The sequence below is a fragment of the Podarcis filfolensis genome (genome assembly GCF_964270895.1).
Source record: "Podarcis filfolensis genome assembly, chromosome: 12".
Lineage (NCBI taxonomy): Eukaryota > Metazoa > Chordata > Lepidosauria > Squamata > Lacertidae > Podarcis > Podarcis filfolensis.
The window spans coordinates 34,289,145-34,310,397 of NC_139614.1; the positions used below are offsets into that span (position 1 = coordinate 34,289,145).

The 21,253-nt window shown below is 42.3% G+C and overlaps 1 protein-coding gene across 1 annotated transcript in view; it reads right to left on the minus strand.

Moving 5' to 3' along the window:
* Positions 1-1,441: 1,441 nt before the first annotated feature.
* The window catches only part of RSU1 (Ras suppressor protein 1), a 61,176-nt gene continuing 41,364 nt past the window's right edge, over positions 1,442-21,253 (minus strand). The window contains exon 9 of the mRNA XM_083578895.1: positions 1,442-1,912. Within this exon, the coding sequence (XP_083435021.1) occupies positions 1,810-1,912 (103 nt within the window). The 3' untranslated portion in view covers positions 1,442-1,809. The remainder of the gene's footprint in view (positions 1,913-21,253) is intronic.

Below are 21,253 nucleotides of genomic sequence, written 5' to 3' on the forward strand. Positions count from 1 at the left end.
TAAGAAAGGAGAAAAGCTGATTAAAATTTATCACGTCTTACGCAGAAAGTGCCATGTTTTAAATGAGGTTCCCTAGTAGGGCTAAAAAGATGAAGCTTGGGGTTGTTGCCAATGCTTGATACACTCAGAGTAGACCTACTGAAATCAATGGTCAGGACTTTGATTCATTCAGTGGGTCCGAGTAGAATTTGGTTGGATACAATTCTTAGCCCCTTTTTTGCTGGTGGTGCAGGTCATTTCCTTCCATTTTGGGAACTGGGGGCATTGGATGAGCGGTTCCGAGACCTACAGATCCAGTTGTACGTGTGACTGAGTTTGTGTCGGTTCTTCTTGGTGCACCCAGAATTAGGAAGGCCACTTCCACGTCATCAATGGGGTGGGCAAAAGATTCGCATGGTTTGTTATTGAATGTTGCTGTTGATGATGTTAATATGAATTTAGGAAATTGATAATGGTTTCATTTTATTCATTGACTGTGCATCCGGGCTGTAAACTGTCATGGCAGTCCAAGAGAACTTGAAGACACCAAACTAGCTGAGCTCAACTGGCAACAGTTAATGTAGCAGTGACATCAGTAGTTTGGTGGTAGATGAGGCTTCCTTTTTATGCAGAAAGTTGCACAGACGTCACCATTTTAAATGATCTGTTGTGTGGCAATGCTGGAAAAGCGCTCTGCACAAGATAATTGAGAGCCTTTGCCAGTCAGAGAGGACTTTACTGGTCTAGATGGACCAATGGACTGACTCAAGATAAAGCAGCTTAATGGATCTCCTTATATTTTTACTAATGTAGCAGAGTCCACAGTAGGTAACATTATAAATGCGTTATAACATTGACACCAGATGGTGCTGTAGAGCTAAAATCGGAACTCTTGACATTTTCCATTGTTGTAGTAGTAGTAGTAGTAGTAGTAGTAGTAGTAGTAATAGTTTATTATTTATACCCCGCCCATCTGTCTGGGTTTCCCCAGCCACTCTGGGTGGCTTCCAACAAAATATTAAAATACAGTAGTCCGTCAAACATTAAAAGCTGGTAGCCCTCCTCAGTGATAACTGCCTTCAGGTGTCTTCTAAAAGTCTGGTAGTAATTGTTCTCTTTGACATCTGGTGGGAGGGCATTCCACAGGGCAGGTGCCACTACCAAGAAGGCCCTCTGCCTGGTTCCCTGTAACTTGGCTTCTTGCATCAAGGGAACTGCCAGAAGGCCCTCAGCGCTGAACCTCAGTGTCCGGGCTGAACGAAGGGGGTGGAAACAGGTTTTTTCAGAGCATTTTCAGAATGTTTTTTTTTAATATCTGTGTACATGCAGCCTGTGTTTGCCCACTCGAACATTATTTTTTAAAAATGCAATTAAGAAGATGTACCACATATAACTGAACCTACTTCCTCTAATACAAATGAAACATGCCACAAAATCCAGGAAAGGGGAGAAGAAAGCAACATATGGTACAAAAATGATTTTATTTGGAGTATTACATAAAATATGATTGAGACACGGTTTGGTGCTGCAATAAAGTGTAGCCAGCTGTGTGAATTAGTTAAGCGAAAAGTGCATTTCATACATGTTCTGAGAGTCAATAAAGTGGTTTACATTGGATCAAACGGCTATATGATTTAAGCAGACATTAGTAATTATAATGGATTACTTAGCCAATGCAGTTTACACTTTGTGAGTAGCTGTGGATATAAAAAGGTATTCCTTGTTTTTATTTTATAAAACATCCATTTCTGCTAGCAAAAAAGTATATAAAAGAATTGGACATGCAAAAAAAAAAAAAAAAGAATTAGAGGAATGGTGAATACAGGTGGCTTATTTGTTCTTGGCAGCTAAAGGCTTCCGGCTGATCTTCTTGGACTTGTCATTGTTCTTCTTGGGCGGTTCGGGGTTCGCCTGCATGTGTCTGCCATAAAGGCTATGGAGAAACAAGGAACACAAAGAACATGTTTAGTACCTTCCCTGAACTCAAGTCCAGCATATAAAACAATTATTACTGTCATCATCATCGTTAATTTAGTTATATCCAGCTTTTTCCTCTGATGGGACTCAAGGAGGCTTAGAAAACAAGAGCATCATTTTATTAAAAATCATCGGTCCTGACAACCACCTCATCCTCCATTTGTGATTGTGTTGGAGATGGCTCACTGGCAATGAGCCTATTCGTCACACATCATTGTTCCATATGTATGCTGTTGTCTTGCAATAATAATAATAATAATAATAATAATAATAATAATAATAATAATAATAAATGAAAAATACATCCCAAAAATAACAAGGCTTGTTTATCCATTAAACAAGGATCCAACTAGTCTGATCAAATATCTAGGCCTCAGCTGCCCCCAAGAATCACTACCCCACTGGGCATCATCATTTGGGCAGTGGTTCCTCCCAGGTTTCTTGCAGTCCTTCACAATGGAAGGCTGATGGGAAAGGTGTCACAGTTGACACTGGCAGAGAAATTAAAACAGAATAACTTGTGCAGGATGGGTGGGTGGTCAGAATGACCAATTCTGTGGACATGTGCTGGATGTTCATAATGTTCATCAACCACGAGGAATGTGACGACAAATTGCTGGAAACATAAATAATGCTTTGGAAGGATTTACTCCTGCTTGCTTGAACTTGGAAATGAGATTTCAAGGTCAGTTCTGTGCTCTGAACCCCCCCCCCACCTTCTAAGACCACGGTAGCCAAAGCGGTAGACTCGAGTTCCCACCATGCTTGACCATCAACCATGTTGGCTGGGGCTAATAGCAGTTGGAGTCCATCATCTGGAGGGGACCAGGCTGGCTACTCCTGTTCTAAAACGCCATCCTATTGTGTAACCATATGCCAGCAGTTTGTTTGTATTCAGTTCATGTTCTATTTGTTTTTGTTGTTAAAATTTGAGTGTGTGTGTGTGTGTGTATGCATATATATATATATATATAGAGAGAGAGAGAGAGAGAGAGAGAGAGTATATATATATATATATATTCTATCTAATTATATCTTCTTTTTTTTTAAAAAAAAAAACTATTTCTACATGCTATGACATTTCTACTACTTCCAAGCCAAAGCATAAGCGTTTTTACACAACAGTTTTGCAGGAAGAAGATCCAGGCTTCTTAATTCTTAACCTTGGAGACATTGACAAAAATTGGGTTGAATTGGCAAGATGGAATGTCGATGTAACAGAGAGTGAACTGGCTGCGTAACCAGAATACTCGAGGGCTTGATAAAGTGACACAGAGCAATGGTGTCAGAGTCTTCTCTGCCTGCTCACACATGATGGATTGTTGCAAGAGAGCTACCAACACATCAATGCCACATTAATACAGACCCCTGATTAAATGTTGACGAAGTATCCTACAATTAAGATTGCTGGCACTCACAGGAAAGCTAAATAGACTCTAAGGCTGAGAGGATTTACACTGAACACCAGAGAGCAATTAATGGATAATTTATGAGTAATTCCTACTTAAAGCAAAATTAAAAGCCTTCGAGACAAAACAGGATACAAATGTAAACTTTCTCTGTTGACAAAGAACCTTTTGGAAGATACTCTGTGTGTCAAGAAAGAAAAGAGATCCCCAAACTTTCTTGTTTTGAAAGGGGACTGCTCTGGCGGAAGTGATGGGACTAGCTCAAGAAAAACCCGGCACCTGTTGTATGCAAATATATTCTCAACCAAGCCTGACACTCAGCCTTCAGAATGAATTACTCTTTCTTCTTTCAAAAGCCAAACAGTCGCATTCTGGAAGGGCATTGGGGAAGGGCTGTAACTCAGTTGCGGAGCACATGAACTATGTTCAAAAAAATTCCATGCTCAATTCTTAGCATCTCCAAGTAGGTCTGGCAGAGACCTAAGTTTGAGAGTTGTTGCCAATCAGTGCAGACAAGGGCTGGGAAACCTGTGGCCCTCCAGATGTTGGGCCAAGGTTCTCGATCAGTTGGTCATGGACCAAGATGTAGGTGGTCTTGGAGGAAACTGGTTTTCTAGATCCATTTCAGTTAGGGTTTAGGCCTGATTTTGGCACAAAAACTGCTTTGATCACCCTGTATGATGGGAGAGAGACAGGGGAAACAGTTCCCTGTCAATTCTCCTCAACTTCTCAGCAGCTTTCAATACCATCAACCATGCTAATCCTTCTGGAGCAGCTGTCCGAGTTGGGGGTTCAATAAGGCTTATGCCCAGGTAAGTGGGGTTAGGACTGCAGTCTTAGTGCTTCAAAGAAACAGATGAACTCCAACCATCCGTTCTTCCCAACAAGTGCCATCATAAAGTAAACTAGTAATTATTATGATTATTTGCATTTATTTACCACTTGCTACATAAAATGTCTCAAAGCAACTTAGAATTGCATTCCAGGCTCTTTTCAGTGTATGCTGACAAAGAAAGACACACAGATGTAACCATGATAACGTGGAGGCAACAATAAAAATTATTCATTAAGTATTTGCAATAACAGGATGGTAAGATAAGAATCACAGAAATAAATCTGAGTAGCCAGCCACTTATAGTGCAGGGGACACAACTATCTAGGTTGGACTGCCTGACCCTTGAGTGTGTGTGCAAAGGCCAAGAGAACAAGCAGAGATTGAGGCATCCCTAATGATTCTATCCTCTGATTTACACAGATATGTATGTGTGCAAGTATCCGAATCTACACTGTGCAAAGAAACTCTGAATATTATGTATTTAAAATGTAAAAATAAAATAAAATACACTGAATCCTAACATGTTTCCATTTGTCCTTCCTGTTAACGCTTCATGTTCACACATTAGCTGTTGATTATATAAGGCCAAGTTAAAAAACTAGCCTGCAAATTACTCTCCCCACAACGGTCAGTTTAAATGGGATGCTCCATGCAAATCTCCGCAGAGCAATAATGAGATCATAGCATAAAACCAAGATTTCATGTCCTTCAGACGTCTGTAATTATGCTGTGTGGTAACTAAAAAGTTGTTGGTGCTATAATCGTAACTGATAAATGGCACAGCCTCTCTAAACAACGGCACAGCCAGAACCGCTACACTGTGTGCAGATTCCTCATTAAGGAAAAGGGCAAATAGTTTTCTAGAGGATTTAATGTCAGTCTGAAAATACTTTTTTTTAAAAAAACAACAACAACCCAAAACCCTCCATAATAAGATTTTCTGGGTTTTTCTTTGCTATAGAGTCTGGTTATAAATACACTCTCTGCAACAGCACACAAGTGTATATAATATGCAAATCTATAAACGAAACAAAAAAAGGTATCTGAAGAAACACCGTGCAGTCTCTACCCTGCCCCACTGAGGGTAACAAATGAGAACGCTCTGGCTGCTACAGCAAAACTAACAATAAGGGAGAAAGATGCTCATTAAACTTCATCATTCTGTCCACTTTAATGATGCCTTTACTTAATAAAAATTCCCTGAGCAGTTGCAGGGATATTAGGCAAGGTCTTTGGTTATGTATCAGGGGCCTAAGCTGTCACTAGCAAGCCTGCAGTTCAGGAGGGGCATTCCCAAGAGGAAGGAGCAAATACAGCCTCCTTTGTAATAAATGCAAAGAGAATCAATAACTGCAGCTTGGTACATTACTTAAGCATTTAAGAAAATAGGTGATCTGTCTAAATTAAAGTGCGAAGTGCTAAATGCTGCAATTTAAAGCATAAATCAAGAGGCCTGAAAACCTCAGACACTGAAGCTATAAATCCTTTTATTAAGGCTTATAACTTTAACAAGGGCTATTAAAGGGGCTGGAAAATGTGGAAATATTTTGAAAGTAATTCCACTCCCAGTTAGGTTCCTTTGCTAAGCACTGAAAATGTCAATAGGCCAAGGCTATGCTTTTTAAAATGGTTGGGCTGAAAGGGAAACAGAAGAAACTCAACTACAAATAGATACGATGCTCTTGGGGGAAACACTCTACATGTTTGTGCATGAGTAAGTTTCAGCTGATTTTGGATGGAACAGTCTATTATTATTAATGATTATTATCATCCCCATCACAAAACTGGCTGATGAAGCCTTAAGTTATGAAAATATGGCAATGCAAGATGCCACCTTAGAAATAGGAGGTTTATGCCTCTCTGGGAAAATGCATTGATTTCTCACTGCATGGTTAAGCCACATACTCAGTCCTGGAGAAAGTGCCGTTTTTTAGATGCTTTAGCAGTATGCCTGAGCGAAATAACTCGCACAGCAGAATGAAAATATTCCTCCAGATTTCAGAATTGAGACATCGCTCTCCTCTAGCCTGCCTCGGACTTATTTCATCACGTTGGCATGATGCCACAATATTTTGGTCTATTCTGGAATAACACACCTATATTTCCATCATTTGGTCTCTTACAAAAACCAAGCATGTATTTCAAAATGGGCAGGAGGGGGACAGTGTTACTGACATGCTGTGCCAGACAGTTACAACTCTGCCTTGAGACTTTTGTGTTTAACAGGGAAAAGCTCAGGAGGGGAAGGGAGGGTCATATATGGTAGGGTTGCCATATTTAAAAAAGTGAAAATCCGGACACAAAAGTTGAGGGTTTTGTTTTGTTTTTTTTGCAAAGCTGTTGAAGTTTCTGAGCTATTTTTAAGGAAAACCACCAAAAACAACACTGCCGACACGGGTTGCCATATGTCCGGATTTTCCTGGACATTTTAGCGATTTCCACCCGGACACTGCTTCCGACTGCGGTATTCCAGCTTTGTCTGGGAAATCCCGAACGGCTATAGTCTTTTGGCCCAGAAGATTCCGAATTACCTCTAGATGGCCCTATTATACCCACTGGTATCACTCAGCTAAAAGAGCATCATGTGCTCTATTGTGTGGACGAAAACCAGTCACCTGATTTCATTGTGAAATCAGGCGACAGCAAAAGTCCAGAGTACGGCCCCAAGCAACATACTGCTCCTTCAGAGGAAGTGTAACCCCATCAAGAGCAGGCAACCTCCTATCCATCCAGTCTGGGGAACCGCCCACCAACAGTGCTTCAGTCTTATCTGGATTGAGCTTCAGTTTATTAGCTCTCATCTAGTCCATTACTGAGACAAGATAATGGTCCAGCACATCCACTGCCCCACCTGCAGAAGTAAAGGAGAAGGAGAGCTGTGTGTCATCAGCATATAGCTGAAAACATACTCCCAAACTCCAGATGACCCCACTCAGTAGTTTCATGTAGATGCTAAACAGCATGAGGGATAAAATAAAACCATGAGGAACCTCACATTGAAGGCTCCACACGGCCAAAGAGAACTCCTCCAACATCACCCTGTGGAAATGACTACCCAAGTAGGACCAGAACCACCGCAAAGTGGTGCCACCTACCCCAACTCTGACAGCTGTTCCAGAAGACTACCATGGTTGATGATATCGAAAGCCGCTGAGAGGTCAAGGGAAATTAACAGGAGCACATTTCCTCTGCCACTCTACATCTGTCATTATACAAGGGGACCAAAAGCAGTTTCTGTGCCAAAACCAGGCCCAAAGCCTGACTGAATTCCTGACTGGATCTAGAAAAATCAGCTTTCTTCAAGACTGCCTGGATATGGTCCGTGCTTTTCTTATGTTATTGCAGGCTCTCTCTCTGTTTCTCTTAAAAATGGACAGGATACCATCAAAAGTTGGAAAGCTCCCAATAGTATGGCTGGACACTATGCAAGGGAGAGTGCCAGCTGCAGATATAGCACCAATTTGAAAGAGAAGGATTCTAGTTTTGCATTATGTTTGGTGGGATTAGTGCTGCTCTCGTCCCCTCATTGCCATGGCCCACATTACATGAGAGTAGAAAGCCTAAAGTGTGGGATACAAAGTCATCTTTACAGGCCTGAAAATGCATAACAAGGGTGATTAGCTATAGGCTCCAATCCCATGGTAATTCCCAGACCCAATTTTAAATTCACATGATGATGTTGTTTGTTTGTTGTTGTTTTACATCTCACAAAACAAAACTTGCAAAAGCACAAGATTACCACCGAGGCCTTGTGGAGAAGAGTCTGCTAATTAGCAGCTGCTCCCATTATCTGTTGCTACAGAGTGTCAGGGTTGTACATATGTGTATTCCGCATGACTGTGTCTTAACAGTACAGGTTGCAAAGGGGGGGTCCTTTCTCCACTTACTCATCAGTGCTTTCAAAGCAAAGCAAGCCACCATCAATTAAGGAATGATACAGACATTATGAAGGCCCTCAGCAATTTTTCATAACCTATCACCATGGAGGTAAGACTGATTGAGAGTTTATTCGGCTGTGACTCTCACTCTGTGCCAGCCAATCTTTATAGTAAAACTGCAGTGAAAATGTCACTTGCTGTAATGAACACAGATCATAAGTTAAGCCTCTCGGATATTTCTCCATTAGTTCTCATTAGATTCCCCCCCCCCCCCCCTGCGTTTGTTACATTTTTCAGAAGGAGGGGGAATAACGATGGAACATAATCGGCTCATTGTTACTTAAGATGATTGTGTTAAAATTGTAACTGAGCAAAAAGCAAACAGAGACAGTGCCAGAGGTGTTAGCGTTGTTCACATTCTGATATTTAGCTTTCCAGATTGTCTTAGGTCTCTATGGGCTACACTTGAAACCTAATGAGAAGATAATGAACTGGAACACATCAAAATTAGGAGGAATAATCAAATCATTGGGTGTACCAAGGTGATCCTTCCGGAAGCTTTTATGTATCTCAGTGTGTTCATGGAGCATACTCAAGACTCTTGTAGTGCCAGCCCACCCTATATTTCGCTAGCACAATTCAAAGTGTTGGTGCTGACCTGTAAAGCACTAAACAACCTTGGCCCTGTATCTGAAGGAGCATCTCCACTCCCATCTTTCAGCCCAGACACTGAGATCCAGCTCTGAGGGCCTTCTGGTGGCTCCCTCATTGCACGGTTACAGGGAACCAGGCAGAGGGCCTTCTCGGAAGTCGCACCTGCCCTGTCAAGGAGATATATAACTATACAAGGGTGGCGCTGTGGTCTAAACCACTAAGCCTCTTGGGCTTGCTAATCGGAAGGTCAGCGGTTTGAATCCCCGCTATGGGATGAGCTCCTGTTGCTCTGTCCCAGCTCCTGCCTACCTAGCAGTTTGAAAGCATGCCAGTGCAATTAGATAAATAGGTACCGCTGTGGCGGGAAGGTAAACAGCGTTTCTGTGCGCTCTGGCACTCATCATGGTCCTCTGTGCACCAGTAGCAGTTTAGTCATGCTAGCCACATGACCTGGAAAGCTGTCTGTGGACAAACGCCAGCTCCCTCAGCCTGAGAGCGAGATGAGCACTGCAACCCCATAGTCGCCTTTGATTGGACTTAACCGTCCAGGGGTCCTTACCTTTTACCTTTTTATAACTATACACCTTTTAGAAGACCTCTGAAGGCAGCCCAGTACAGGGAATATTTAATGTTTGATGTTTCACTGTGGTTTTGTAATTTGTTGAAAGCTGCCCAGAGTGGCTGGGGCAACCCAGTGAGATAGGCAGCATAATAATCATAATCTATTACTTATATGCCACCCATCTGATGATGAGGCTCCCAAACTGTGTGTAAGTGCTGTGGTTCACCAGGGTCAGGGATGAAAATGGGATGCTTGTACAGTGGTACCTTGGGTTACATACGCTTCAGGTTACATACACTTCAGGTTACAGACTCCCCTAACCCAGAAATAGTACCTCAGGTTAAGAACTTTGCTTCAGGATGAGAACTGAAATCATGCTCCGGCGGCACAGTGGCAGCAGGAGGCCCCATTAGCTAAAGTGGTGCTTCAGGTTAAGAACAGTTTCAGGTTAAGAACGGACCTCCGGAACGAATTAAGTACTTAACCCGAGGTACCACTGTATAAGAAACCCTGTGGCATGGATTTGCCTTTCCCCAAGACTGTTTCCTCTATCCCAGGCCTATGTGATAAAGAGTTAAGTTGGGAGTGAAGGGATCTGCCATGCATGTAACACAGGTGTGAGGCTCTCAAACAGTGTCAGTAGCAGTGTTTGGATGTCGTGGTAAGCCACAGTTAATGGTTTAGCACACACATGCCCAATGTTCTCACTTGGTTCCTTCCTGCTCCCAGAGTTCCCAGATTCAGACAGGAGGGGGCATTATGAACCTGGGCACTTGTACCAAAGCCAATGTCTGACAGGAGGAGGGAGGGGAGCCTGGCCCCAGCACTCATTCATAAACCGTGCTTTATGAAGTCTCAAGTGTTCATCCCAGCTGGGTCAGTGGTACGCTCTTCTTACCTGGCTATTTTATTTGTTCATTTATACTGTCACTGAAAAGTATTACTATCCAATTCCCTTGGCTGAATGCTTGAGAACCACTTGCTGTGGTTTACTGTTGGTAACCCTGAAAGCTTTGGTACATAAAAGAGTTTTATATCTGTTCTTCTAATGCAGGGATATTGATTAATCATGCAAGTTGAATATGTGTTGCAGCTTCAGGTAGAAGGAATGTTTCTGCTTATGATATATATATATGTGTGTGTGCACAGAAATACCAAATGTTTCTCATATGTCTGCCAACACATTTAACTAATCCTACAAAAAGAGAGAGAGACAGAGAGACCCTTGATGTGTTCATCTTCTGATTGATGATCATAGAGAGTAGAGACCCAAGCATGAAATCTTAATGCAAAGACATTTCAAACTGCAGCCAAATCACCAGGGAAAGACAGTCAAACAACTTAATTCTGCAAAGTTTGTGACAACGTTATCGACTTAAGAATTGGTCCTGGTTTTTCCTACTTTAACTGTCTGCCGATGCTCAAATATTTACTACTGTGCAACAGCTCACACTGACACCCCGCAACATCAATTCCTGTTTTATCTTAACTTGAATTAAAACATGAATGCTCACAGGCTGTATTTTTTAAGCAAGGTACATGCAGTATATTTTCCTTCCCCCCAGGGGGGTTTAGCACCAAACACACCTGCTGCTATGATATAAAATCATTTTATATTGAATGTCCACTAGGCTACAAAATTGCCACGTAAAGTTTTTATATTTTTAAAAACGCTGTCTTCAAGCTTGAAGAAAAAGCAGTGAAAGGGGCTGGAATCACAGGTATGCTTATTTGGAATCAAGTTCCAATGAAATCCATAAGACTTATTTCCATTTAACTTTGCTTCAGATCAGGGCCCAGCAAGGACAAATTCCCAACGCATAGAAAAAATTGAATATATATTTCTGATACATTGAGCTGTTGATGCCTTTGATTATTTGGCTGCATCTACTTCAAATTCTGTATTTAATTAAAACTGGTACAGACAGTTCCTGCATCATTAGAGTTTGAGAATAGCAGATGCAAAATAGGCAAGGTGATATCATTTATTGGACCAACCTCAAGTAGCTCTTATGATCAGGTATATAAGTGAAGATTAGTATACAATTTATGTAACTAGCAGCAACACATTTCCCCAATATGCATTCTTTTCAACTGGGAATGAACACCTTATCTGAGTAACTGAATATGTAAAAACCCCAATCTAATCACGTCTTGTAAGTTGCAGTGGCTTTGATAGCACCAGGGACTCATTCAGCCACTTCCATGCAAATGCACCTATGTGGCCCTTGCAGAATTCTCATCTCCACTGAAGACACTCATCCCTATCACAAAAGGTAGCTAAGCAGCCACCCCTTTTAAAAATGTGATAATTTTGGCTGTGGAAATATATACCAAAAATAATAATCCCCCAAGACAAATCAAAACAACTTCCAGATTTCAAAGTGCACCAGATATTTCCACTTGGCTTACAAATGCTAGAACTCAGGAAGAGGTATTATTGATTGGTAATGAGCTTCCACTGAGATTGAATTAGCTGATAAGTGACTTGATGTTCATTACTGTCATCCCCAACGATAGGTTCAGATAATGGCATTGGCAGCTGCTGCTGTTTGCTGGCGTGAGGTCCAAGGCAGACATTGAACTGGAGCTTAGAAGGCAAAAGGAACCTCACCTCTTTTTGAGTAATCCCTTTTCGATCTCGGGCAGTGAGCAGCGCTCATGCACTGCAGACGGAAGGGCCCTTGGCTTCTCCAAAAGGGACATGGTAGCAGGAGACCTCTCTCTCTACTAGGGGCACCAAAGAGCTGTTGCCAGTCAGAGTCTGCAATATTGAGCCAGATGGACCTGGTCCAAGCCCACTTCTTCTGTTCCTATGCTGAGGCATTTCCTTTCCTTTCTGCGGTTCTTTATTACAGTAATATATGAAGCAGAGATGTTTAAAAATGTCTAAAAGGCACCCCTGCCTTCAGCTGCTCACTATGGAGAAAAGGATCAGCCAGCACAGTCAGACCCTCCGTTGTGAGACTGCATCTCTCATCATGCCTAGACACTGGCCACGCTGGCTGGGCCTGATGCGAACTGGAGTCCAACAATGTCCAGAAGCCACAAGCTTCCCACCCCTGCTTTAGCATGTCCACAAAGGTGCACTGGGTTGGACAAAGTTAAGCAGCAGGTGGAAACCAGTCCCAGGTGTCAGCTGCAGTCATTGCTGCTGCCCTTCCGCCTGCCTGCCAAAGGAAAAAGTGGAGCTGCAGAAACCAGGGCTGGGTTATTTGGAGGTTCATGCTTATGCGCTACAATCAGTGCATAAGCCCTTAAGACGCCACACTAGAGCTCTTGCACTGTTTGGAAGCATTGCTATCCGACTGCATATACATATAAAGCGACAATTTGATTAAAGGCCCACAAATGGTGGGTGCTCCCTCTCTCTAAATTACTATTCAGACTGCTTTCAGCATTTAAACAAGGCTGAATCATATATACATATATACAGATACTCCTTTTGACTATCAATAAAACCTGCTGTCATCTGATATCTCTCAATAGCACTCACAGCTAAGGGTGGTCATGTGCAGCACAATATCCCCATGTGCTATAACCTTATGCCATAATCTTAGGTTTGGGGAATTCTGTGTCCCGTGATGCACAACTATCTGAACTGAAGGAGATGCATCCGGACAGTGTCAGCTGAACACATAAAATACGGTGACTCAGTGAAAAGGATAATAAGATATCATCTCATTGAATAGAAAAAAGGAGGATATTAGATAGCCTTAAGAATGATGGATAGGCTTCAACTAGAGGGAAAATTTCAGCTAGATGCATGGCGATCTGAAACAGATCTGAAAAATGTTTACAGCCTTCAGATGAAAGTCTGATACTGTATTGTGGCAAATGCATTCATTAAATCGCTTGGGCCACACAAAAGCAGGAGCCATTTCAACCTGTGCCACTTACACACACACACACACACAGAGAGAGAGAGAGAGAGAGAGAGAGAGAGCGCAATGTGAACACAAAATACCGGTAAGTGGTAACCCAAAAGGCAAGTTTTCACTAAAATAAAACGTCAGTGGAACATGCCGAGGACCACACAAGGATTAATTGTCCCTTTACTAACTTTCAAAACTCAGCCTAACTATCAAAGTAGCTGCAGAAGACAGTTTGGAAGCTTCAGCTGGGGCAGAGATGCAGCAAGGGTGTGTGCAGAGCTAAATGGCAACATGAGAACGGGCCTTCTCTGCAGTGGCTCCCCATCTGTGGAATGCTCTCCCGAGGGAAGTTTGCCTGGTCCCTTCATTACACACCTTTAGGCGCCCGGCAAAAACATTCATTTTAAACCAGGCCTTTGGTTGACCTGTTTGATATCCTATACCCTTTTAAAATATGGCTCCTCTCTCTCTCTCTCTCTCTCTCTCTCTCTCTCTCTCTCTCTCTCTCTCTCTCTCTCTCTTCTGTTATTGGGTTGTTGTTTTTATTCTGATTATATATGTTGTGCGCTTTTTTGTGAACTGCCCTGAGACCTCTGGGTATAGGGAGGTGTATAAACTCAATCAATCAATCATTAATAATAATTGCTTGACAAGAATGAGGTGGGTGCTTGCTCCCGTATGCAACTGAGTGTGCAATGACCATACTACCCACTGGCTTTGGAGGATTACCAAACGTCAATGCGGTCCTCAGGTTGCATGTGATTGCTTATTATGGCATTGTGTTCGCATCCTGCTCTTCTGCACATTAGGGGTAAAAATAACCAACAAAAATTAATATGTGAACTAGAGGGCCAAATTCACCCCCCCACCTTATTTTTCCATAAGACTGCATCTACAACTGCATGAAGGAAGAAATGAGGATTGTGAACCAGGCAATGCTAGGAGTCAAGTAGCAGCCTGTTCTGTGATCGCAGCCATCTGTTGAAGTAACAAGAATCACAATTGCTCTCTTAGTGGGTTACACACACACACACACACACACACACACACACACACACACACTGGTCAGTGTATTTTAATTAACTGAGTAGCATGAATGGTATTGAGACTATAGATGAGGTTTGGGGGAATGTAGCATTGTTCAGACTACTTACATTTAAAACAATTAAAAACTACAACCAATGATGAGCTAAAAACCAGATAAAGGCACATGTTAACATTCCACATGTCTGGATAGGCTTGACTAAGTGACTTGGAAGGGTCAGCTCTTAACGGTCTAGGCGTTGTAATTGTTTTGCTCTGTAACTGAGACATTCTATTGTGCTTATAACTGTTGTTGGTATTTATTGTTTGCAAGCCACTTTTCGAATTCATACAAATTGAAAGCAATTCAAACAACGAAGCAGAGCACTCAACCTCTCCAATCAGTGTTGTGCTTGTGCGTACAGTCATGTAGAAATAGGTGTGTGAAATAGGTGTGCATGTGTGAGCTGTTCTCTGACCCTCACTACACTCTGAATCTGATGAATCAAGTTTAGGCCCTCTTAAGTGATGGAGAAAGAACTAAAAAGAGCTTTGATATTACGTGGGAAGTCAAGTCTGAGGGGATGAAAGAAAGCCTGATTTTAGGGTCAAATAAATAAGGGCCAGGCAGAAGTCAGATCTTCTGGCAGATCTCTGCATGATTTACAGTAGATCACCAACAGTCGTATACCCAACTGTTTCACAATAGCAACAACTCCCCCCACCCCGCCAAAAAACAGGCTGCTGAAACAACCACAAAAACTTGGAGAGACCCTTTAATGGATTTTTGTGTGAAAGGATTATGAGCTCATTTTTGATACTGAAAACAATTGCCCAGTTTGAAATGAACTCAGAGGTGCCCTTCCCCTTAATTCTAAATGTATGCTCACCTGCCGTTCTAAGCTATTATATTGTACCTGCCTCCAATTGATGGACTTCAGAGTACAGTGGTACCTCGGATTAAGAACTTAATTCATTCTGGAGGTCCGTTCTTAACCCGAAACTGTTCTTAACCTGAGGTACCACTTTAGCTAATGGGGCCTCCTGCTGCCGCCACGCTGCCGCTGCGCGATTTCTGTTCTCATCCTGAAGCAAAGTTCTTAACCTGAGGTACTATTTCTGTGTTAGTGGAGTCTGTAACCTGAAGTGTCTGTAACCAGAGGTACCACTGTACTTTGAAAAAAACAACAAAGGATTGTATTCAACCAAATTTTACTCAGAGCAGATGTATCAAAATTCATGAACATGACTAAGTTAAGTCCATTAATTTCAGTGATTCTATTCTGAGCAAAATTTGGTTGACCACCACCCAGAGTATGAGCGATGAGCTTGACGTATGTTTACCCTCTTTATAAAGGAGGACGTTCATAGCGCTCGTAGTGTTATACGGTCCGCGGTTCCATAAAATAAAAAAGGGAAATAATGGTTTACAATCTTTCTCAGAAAAGCCTTAAAATAGAATAGCAGTTTCCTTACCACAAGCACACGCACACACAAGATATAATGCCGCCAACATCCACCAAGCAATATTACCCATAGGTTAAGAGCATTTATCCTTAGCTTTATAAAATTGCTTTAATGGTACTTAATATAGAAAACAAATAAGGACTACAGCTAGGTGCAGTGGGGGGGGGAGGAGAGTATGGTTTTACGCATTCATATTTCTTTTACGTTATTTATATGTCCCTGAAAGTAAGGTATTTTACATAACACTAATGTAAAATCTGAAATAGTGGGAAAGCGTTCAGACAATAATATGTGGGGTAATATTACACACACACACACACACACACACAGAGAGAGAGAGAGAGAGAGAGAGAGAGAGAGAGAGAGAGAGAGAGATATGTAAGCTATGAAACAACAGTAAGGCTGCAATCTTAATGTTTGCTTATGTACAAGTAAGCCACATTGAACACAAGGAGACTTATTTCTGAGTGACGGTAAAAGATTTACAGTGAACTGGCCTCACCAACAGAACTGAGTATTTTCTCCACACTACTGATGCCAAGGCTTAGCAACCTAACCCTGTCCTACACATTTTTACCTAGGAATAAATCCTACCAGAGGTGCCAACTTCCGATGGAGAATGGGGGAGGCCAACACTGTGTGACGTTGGGAGGAGCCAGGGGGCAGAGCCAACTGTGGCTGCAGCTTCAATGGTTGGCGGCTCCTCCTCCTGCCACTGCTACCTGCCAAGGGCAGCTTTCCTGCTTCTTCCCCTCCACAGCATCAGGAGGAGGAGCTGGCCATTGAAGCTGTGCCACGGTCAGGTCCCCACTCAGCCTCCTCTGCCCCCTTTGAACATTGGACGGCCCCCACAGGGCTCGGCCCCTAGGAGATGGCGCCCCTGAATGCCACTAGTTCTGTGGGACGTAGGCTGTGTTCACACGGTACTTTTAAAGAACATTTGAAGCGTGTTCTTTCCCTCAAATAATTATGGGCCCTGAAGTTTGCCCCTCACAGAGTTGCAGCAGTCCTTAACAAACTACAGTACCCAGAATTCTTTGAGGGGAAAAGATGAGCTTTAAAGGGATACTGAGTACACTGAGTACATCAGCATGCTCTTCAATCTAGACTAACAGAGGGCAAACAAACAACCATGTCCTACATACAGCCCAATCTGATGAAAGTTTACTCGGAGCTCCCCTTGCCCCCATGAGATCCAGCTGTCATGCTGAGAATATTTTGGTGTTTTTTTTTTTTATAAATTTTTTATTGGTTTTTCAACACATATTAAAAGACAATACAACACAATACATAAACAAACAAACAAACATATAAACACGTATAATTTCTTGATCTTTCTTTCTTAAAACCTTCTTTCAGCGACTTCCCCATACCTCCCCTTTCTGCATCCCTGTTTTAAATCATTCCAGCAACCCCTAATTTCAATTTCTTATAGCACATTCTTTAACTCTTTTTTTTTCATATCCAATTGTTTGTCACTGCAATTCTATTTTACATTACCCAAGACATTTTAACATTCATTAATTTTACAACAATTCTTAAGATAAACTTTAAATTTCTTCCAATCTTCTTCCACCGTCTCTTTCCCTTGGTCACGGATTCTGCCAGTCATCTCTGCCAGTCCCATGTAGTTGATCACCTTGGTCTGCCATTCTTCCAGTGTGGGTAGCTCTTGTGTCTTCCAATACTTTGCTAAGAGTACTCTTGCTGCTGTTGTAGCATACATAAAAAACGTCCTATCTTTCCTTGACACCAATTGGCCTACCATGCCCAGGAGGAAGGCTTCTGGTTTCTTCGCGAAAGTGCATTTAAGCACCTTTTTCATTTCATTATAAATCATTTCCCAGAAGACCTTGATCCTAGGGCACGTCCACCAAAGGTGGTAAAAGGTACCTTCAGTTTCCTTACATTTCCAACATTTGTTATTGGGCGTATGGTAAATTTTTGCCAGCTTGACTGGGGTCATGTACCACCTATATATCATTTTCATAATGTTCTCTCTTAAGGCATTACATGCCGTGAACTTTATACCGGTGGTCCATAACTGTTCCCAGTCAGCAAACATAATGTTATGACCAATGTCTTGTGCCCATTTAATCATAGCTGACTTAACCGTCTCATCCTGTGTATTCCATTTCAACAGCAAGTTATACATTCTTGACAGATTCTTAGTATTGGGTTCCAATAGCTCTGTTTCTAATTTTGACCTCTCCACCTGGAAGCCAATTTTCCTGTTCTGTTTAAAGACTTCATTTAAACCCTGTCCTGTTTAAACCCTTCATTTAAAGACTTGCATTAGATATTGGATTGCACCGTTGACATCACTTGGAAAAGATACAGTCAGGCCCCCACTCATCTTGGTGGAGAATTTCTGGGCTTCTCTGAATAGGAGGATATGTAGCTGTAGCAAAACTTGAATGGTTTGATAGTCAAACATTTAACACAGGCTGATGCAGTGTATAAGTTATTTTTACTACCATAAGCAACTGAAAGTTTTATGTTATCAAAAAGAAATTGGGGTGGGGGGGGGAGAGAAACACCTGTAAATGCTCATTCTTCAAGTCTGCATTTGATACTTTCTATGAGCAGATAAATTTTCAGTGTCACCGTTCCTGAGTTTTGCTGCTATTTTTATTTCCAACTTGACAGAATATTCAAAGCTGACAAATGTGGTAGAACAGACAAAATTATTAAAAGCTTCAATTTACAGCAAACAGTTGACAGTTTGCTTTTGCAGCTCATAAAGCAAAAACCTTGGAGATGTAAATACACAGGTATTTTCATGGTAAGGTAGAGGCAGCATGCCTCAGAGAGGTCTTGAGACGGTGTTCACGAAGCATTTCAAATGAAAAGAACACCTCAAAACATACACAGTGGTACCTCTGGATGCGAACGGGATCCGTTCCGGAGCCCCGTTTGCATCCTGAAGCGAACGCAACCCACGTCTGTGCGTCGCAATTTGCCGCTTCCGCACATGCGTGTGATGTCATTTTGAGCGTCTGCGCATGCGCAAGCAACGAAACCCGGAAGTAACACGTTCTGTTACTTCCGGGTTGCCGCGGAGTGCAACCCGAAAATGCTCAACCCGAAGCTACTTCAACCCAAGGTATGACTGTACACTCTTTCTAGCATACCTTGTAACTAAGGTTAAATAAAAATGGCTACCTAATCTGTCATTCCCATTCAGAGCTATATGACTTGGGGTAGCCAGTTCAGAGGTGTGGAGTTTGCTGATTTTATTTTTTCTGTGGGAGCTGAGGGCCCAAACCATTCTGTTGCATTTGCTTCTGGGAAGGGGAGCTTGTCAGAAATGGCAGCAACTCCTGCCCCAAACCCTAGAGAGCCACTGCCGGTCAGTATAGATCAGGGGTGCTCAAGCCTCCCACCCCCAGGTCCCTTTGGAGAAGGCTAAACATTACTGAGGCCCACCAGCCATGAGACAGAGATGCAAGGGCAAAGCCAGTCAGAAAACAGGTGAGGCCGGTGATTGGCATAACCAGCTGGCAATCAGCAACATCACTTTCTGTTGATTTCTCACCCCACTTTGGAGGTTGCCAAATTCTTTGCTACGGCGATTTCTTTGTGCTCCAGAGTTCCATAGTTCGACTTTCCTCAGGTTAAATACAGACATTGATTCTGGAGGTATCATGGCTCAACCTCCCAAATTTAAGCAGAATTTGCCAATCCAGGGGCTCTAAGCCTTCTATTTAGTCAGACCAAGTGGAGAAGGCATTCGGTTTTATATATTTCCATCACCCCTCCTTTCTGCTTCTTTTACATTCACTTATTCCTCTTATAACAAGCTCTCTTTCTTCCCCTCCCTTCTCTGATTATTCTAATTGTTATTTCTATTAGCACTGCTAGTAGCTCTGGAACTGCTGGAGCCAGCACCTGCCCAGCCCAAAGGCTACTGACTGCATGACTGGAGAGAGGGGACAAGGACAGGACTGTGGTCCCCAGCCTAGAGTTTGAGAAACCCTGATGTGGGCAGTACTGAGTTAGATGGGCCAGTGGTTCTTATGGTATAAAGGCAGCTTCCTACAGTATAAACCGAGCCCCTGCTGTCAAAGGTGGCAGATTTTTAAGAGTTAAAAAAGAAGTCGCTGCTCTGATAAGCACCACTCCTCCCAAAAGGAAATGCAGGAAGTCAGATTCGTTGAGATTAATCATTTGCACAGGATTATACCGTATTCGCCCAAATATAAACTGCAGCCGAATATAAGCCACACCTTTAAAATTCAAGGGGGGAAAAGAAAAAAAGACAATACCTGAATATAAGCTGCTCCCTTAAAATTCCGCAGGCACTCACATCCGTATGTGTGTTTCAGCAGCAATATCGTAAAAGCCAATTCTGGTAAGGTCACGAATTTAAGCTGCACTTTAACTTTTCACAGTCGGAATTTGGAGGGGGGGGAAGTGTGGCTTATATTCAAGCCAATACGGTAAAGCCTGCTCTAGACCGAGTAGAACTATTGTTCCAGCTAGGCCAGTACTGCTTACACTGACTGGCAGCAGTTCTCCAGGGCCTTTCCCAGCCAAATCTGTAGGGAATGACCCAGGGACCTTTTGCGTTCAAAGCAGATGATATACCACTGAGCTTCCGCCCTTCTCCTCCTTCTGCACAGGTCTTTAGAAACTCCATACCTCACACAGTTGGTGGACTTTGGGATCTCAAATTTCAGTGGCACCCTCTGCAACATCAAAATTCAGCACCCCCTCGCTTCTCATTCTACCTCATAGTTGTGCCCCCCCCCCAAAAAAACCCTGGTTGCTCGCCCCTCAATTTGCCCCCGCCCCTCACTCTGAGTGTTTTGATGTTATCCAAGTACTGGAACCATTTTGTTCAACAGTGTTCACAACATTCTCAGAAATGCGATTCTCAAAATTCTTGGAATATGCTCATATTCAACTAACAAGGTGCTTTTAAGCAATTAACTGCTAATTCCACAGTGTGCTCTATAAAAATAGGAAGCAGCTAAATGTGAAGTGCTTGGCACTGATGTACCCCGCTAACATTGCATCCCTGGTTGCTGGTGCTATCCAGCACCAGGCATGTTGCTAAATCCTCTGAGCGAAAGGGAGGGAGAAGCTGGTGATGTATTTATATATGATATGATATGGGATGGGGGGTTTAAATCAACCATCAGGCATTTATAACTGATCAGCAAAAAGGATGGAAGGAAACACAAGAGAGGGACACAGGGCAAAATACAGATTGACAGACAAAGTTCTCCTGCAAGGAAGTGAAAGGAAGCAGACGGTGAAGATTTTCATGCTAGAAGCAGTTTTGCTCATCTACAAAGACTAAACTACAATTCCTAACAAACAAGGTAATAAATTGGTTGGTATTTTAAACTTGTCAAGAAAATAATTCAGCTAGACCTTTTGCGGATTGACCATAATTCACATTTATTTGCAGCTTTGAAGCAAAGGACAAGGTATTGGGATAATAAAGGTGGCGCTGAAACACAAGTGAACAATCAAACAAAAATTACAAAAAAGGAAGTAGTGATTTGCATACGTTTATATTGGAGAGATGGCTGAGAACCTCAAGTTTCACTGATTGCCGCAATAATTCTGAAGGCAAACCAGAT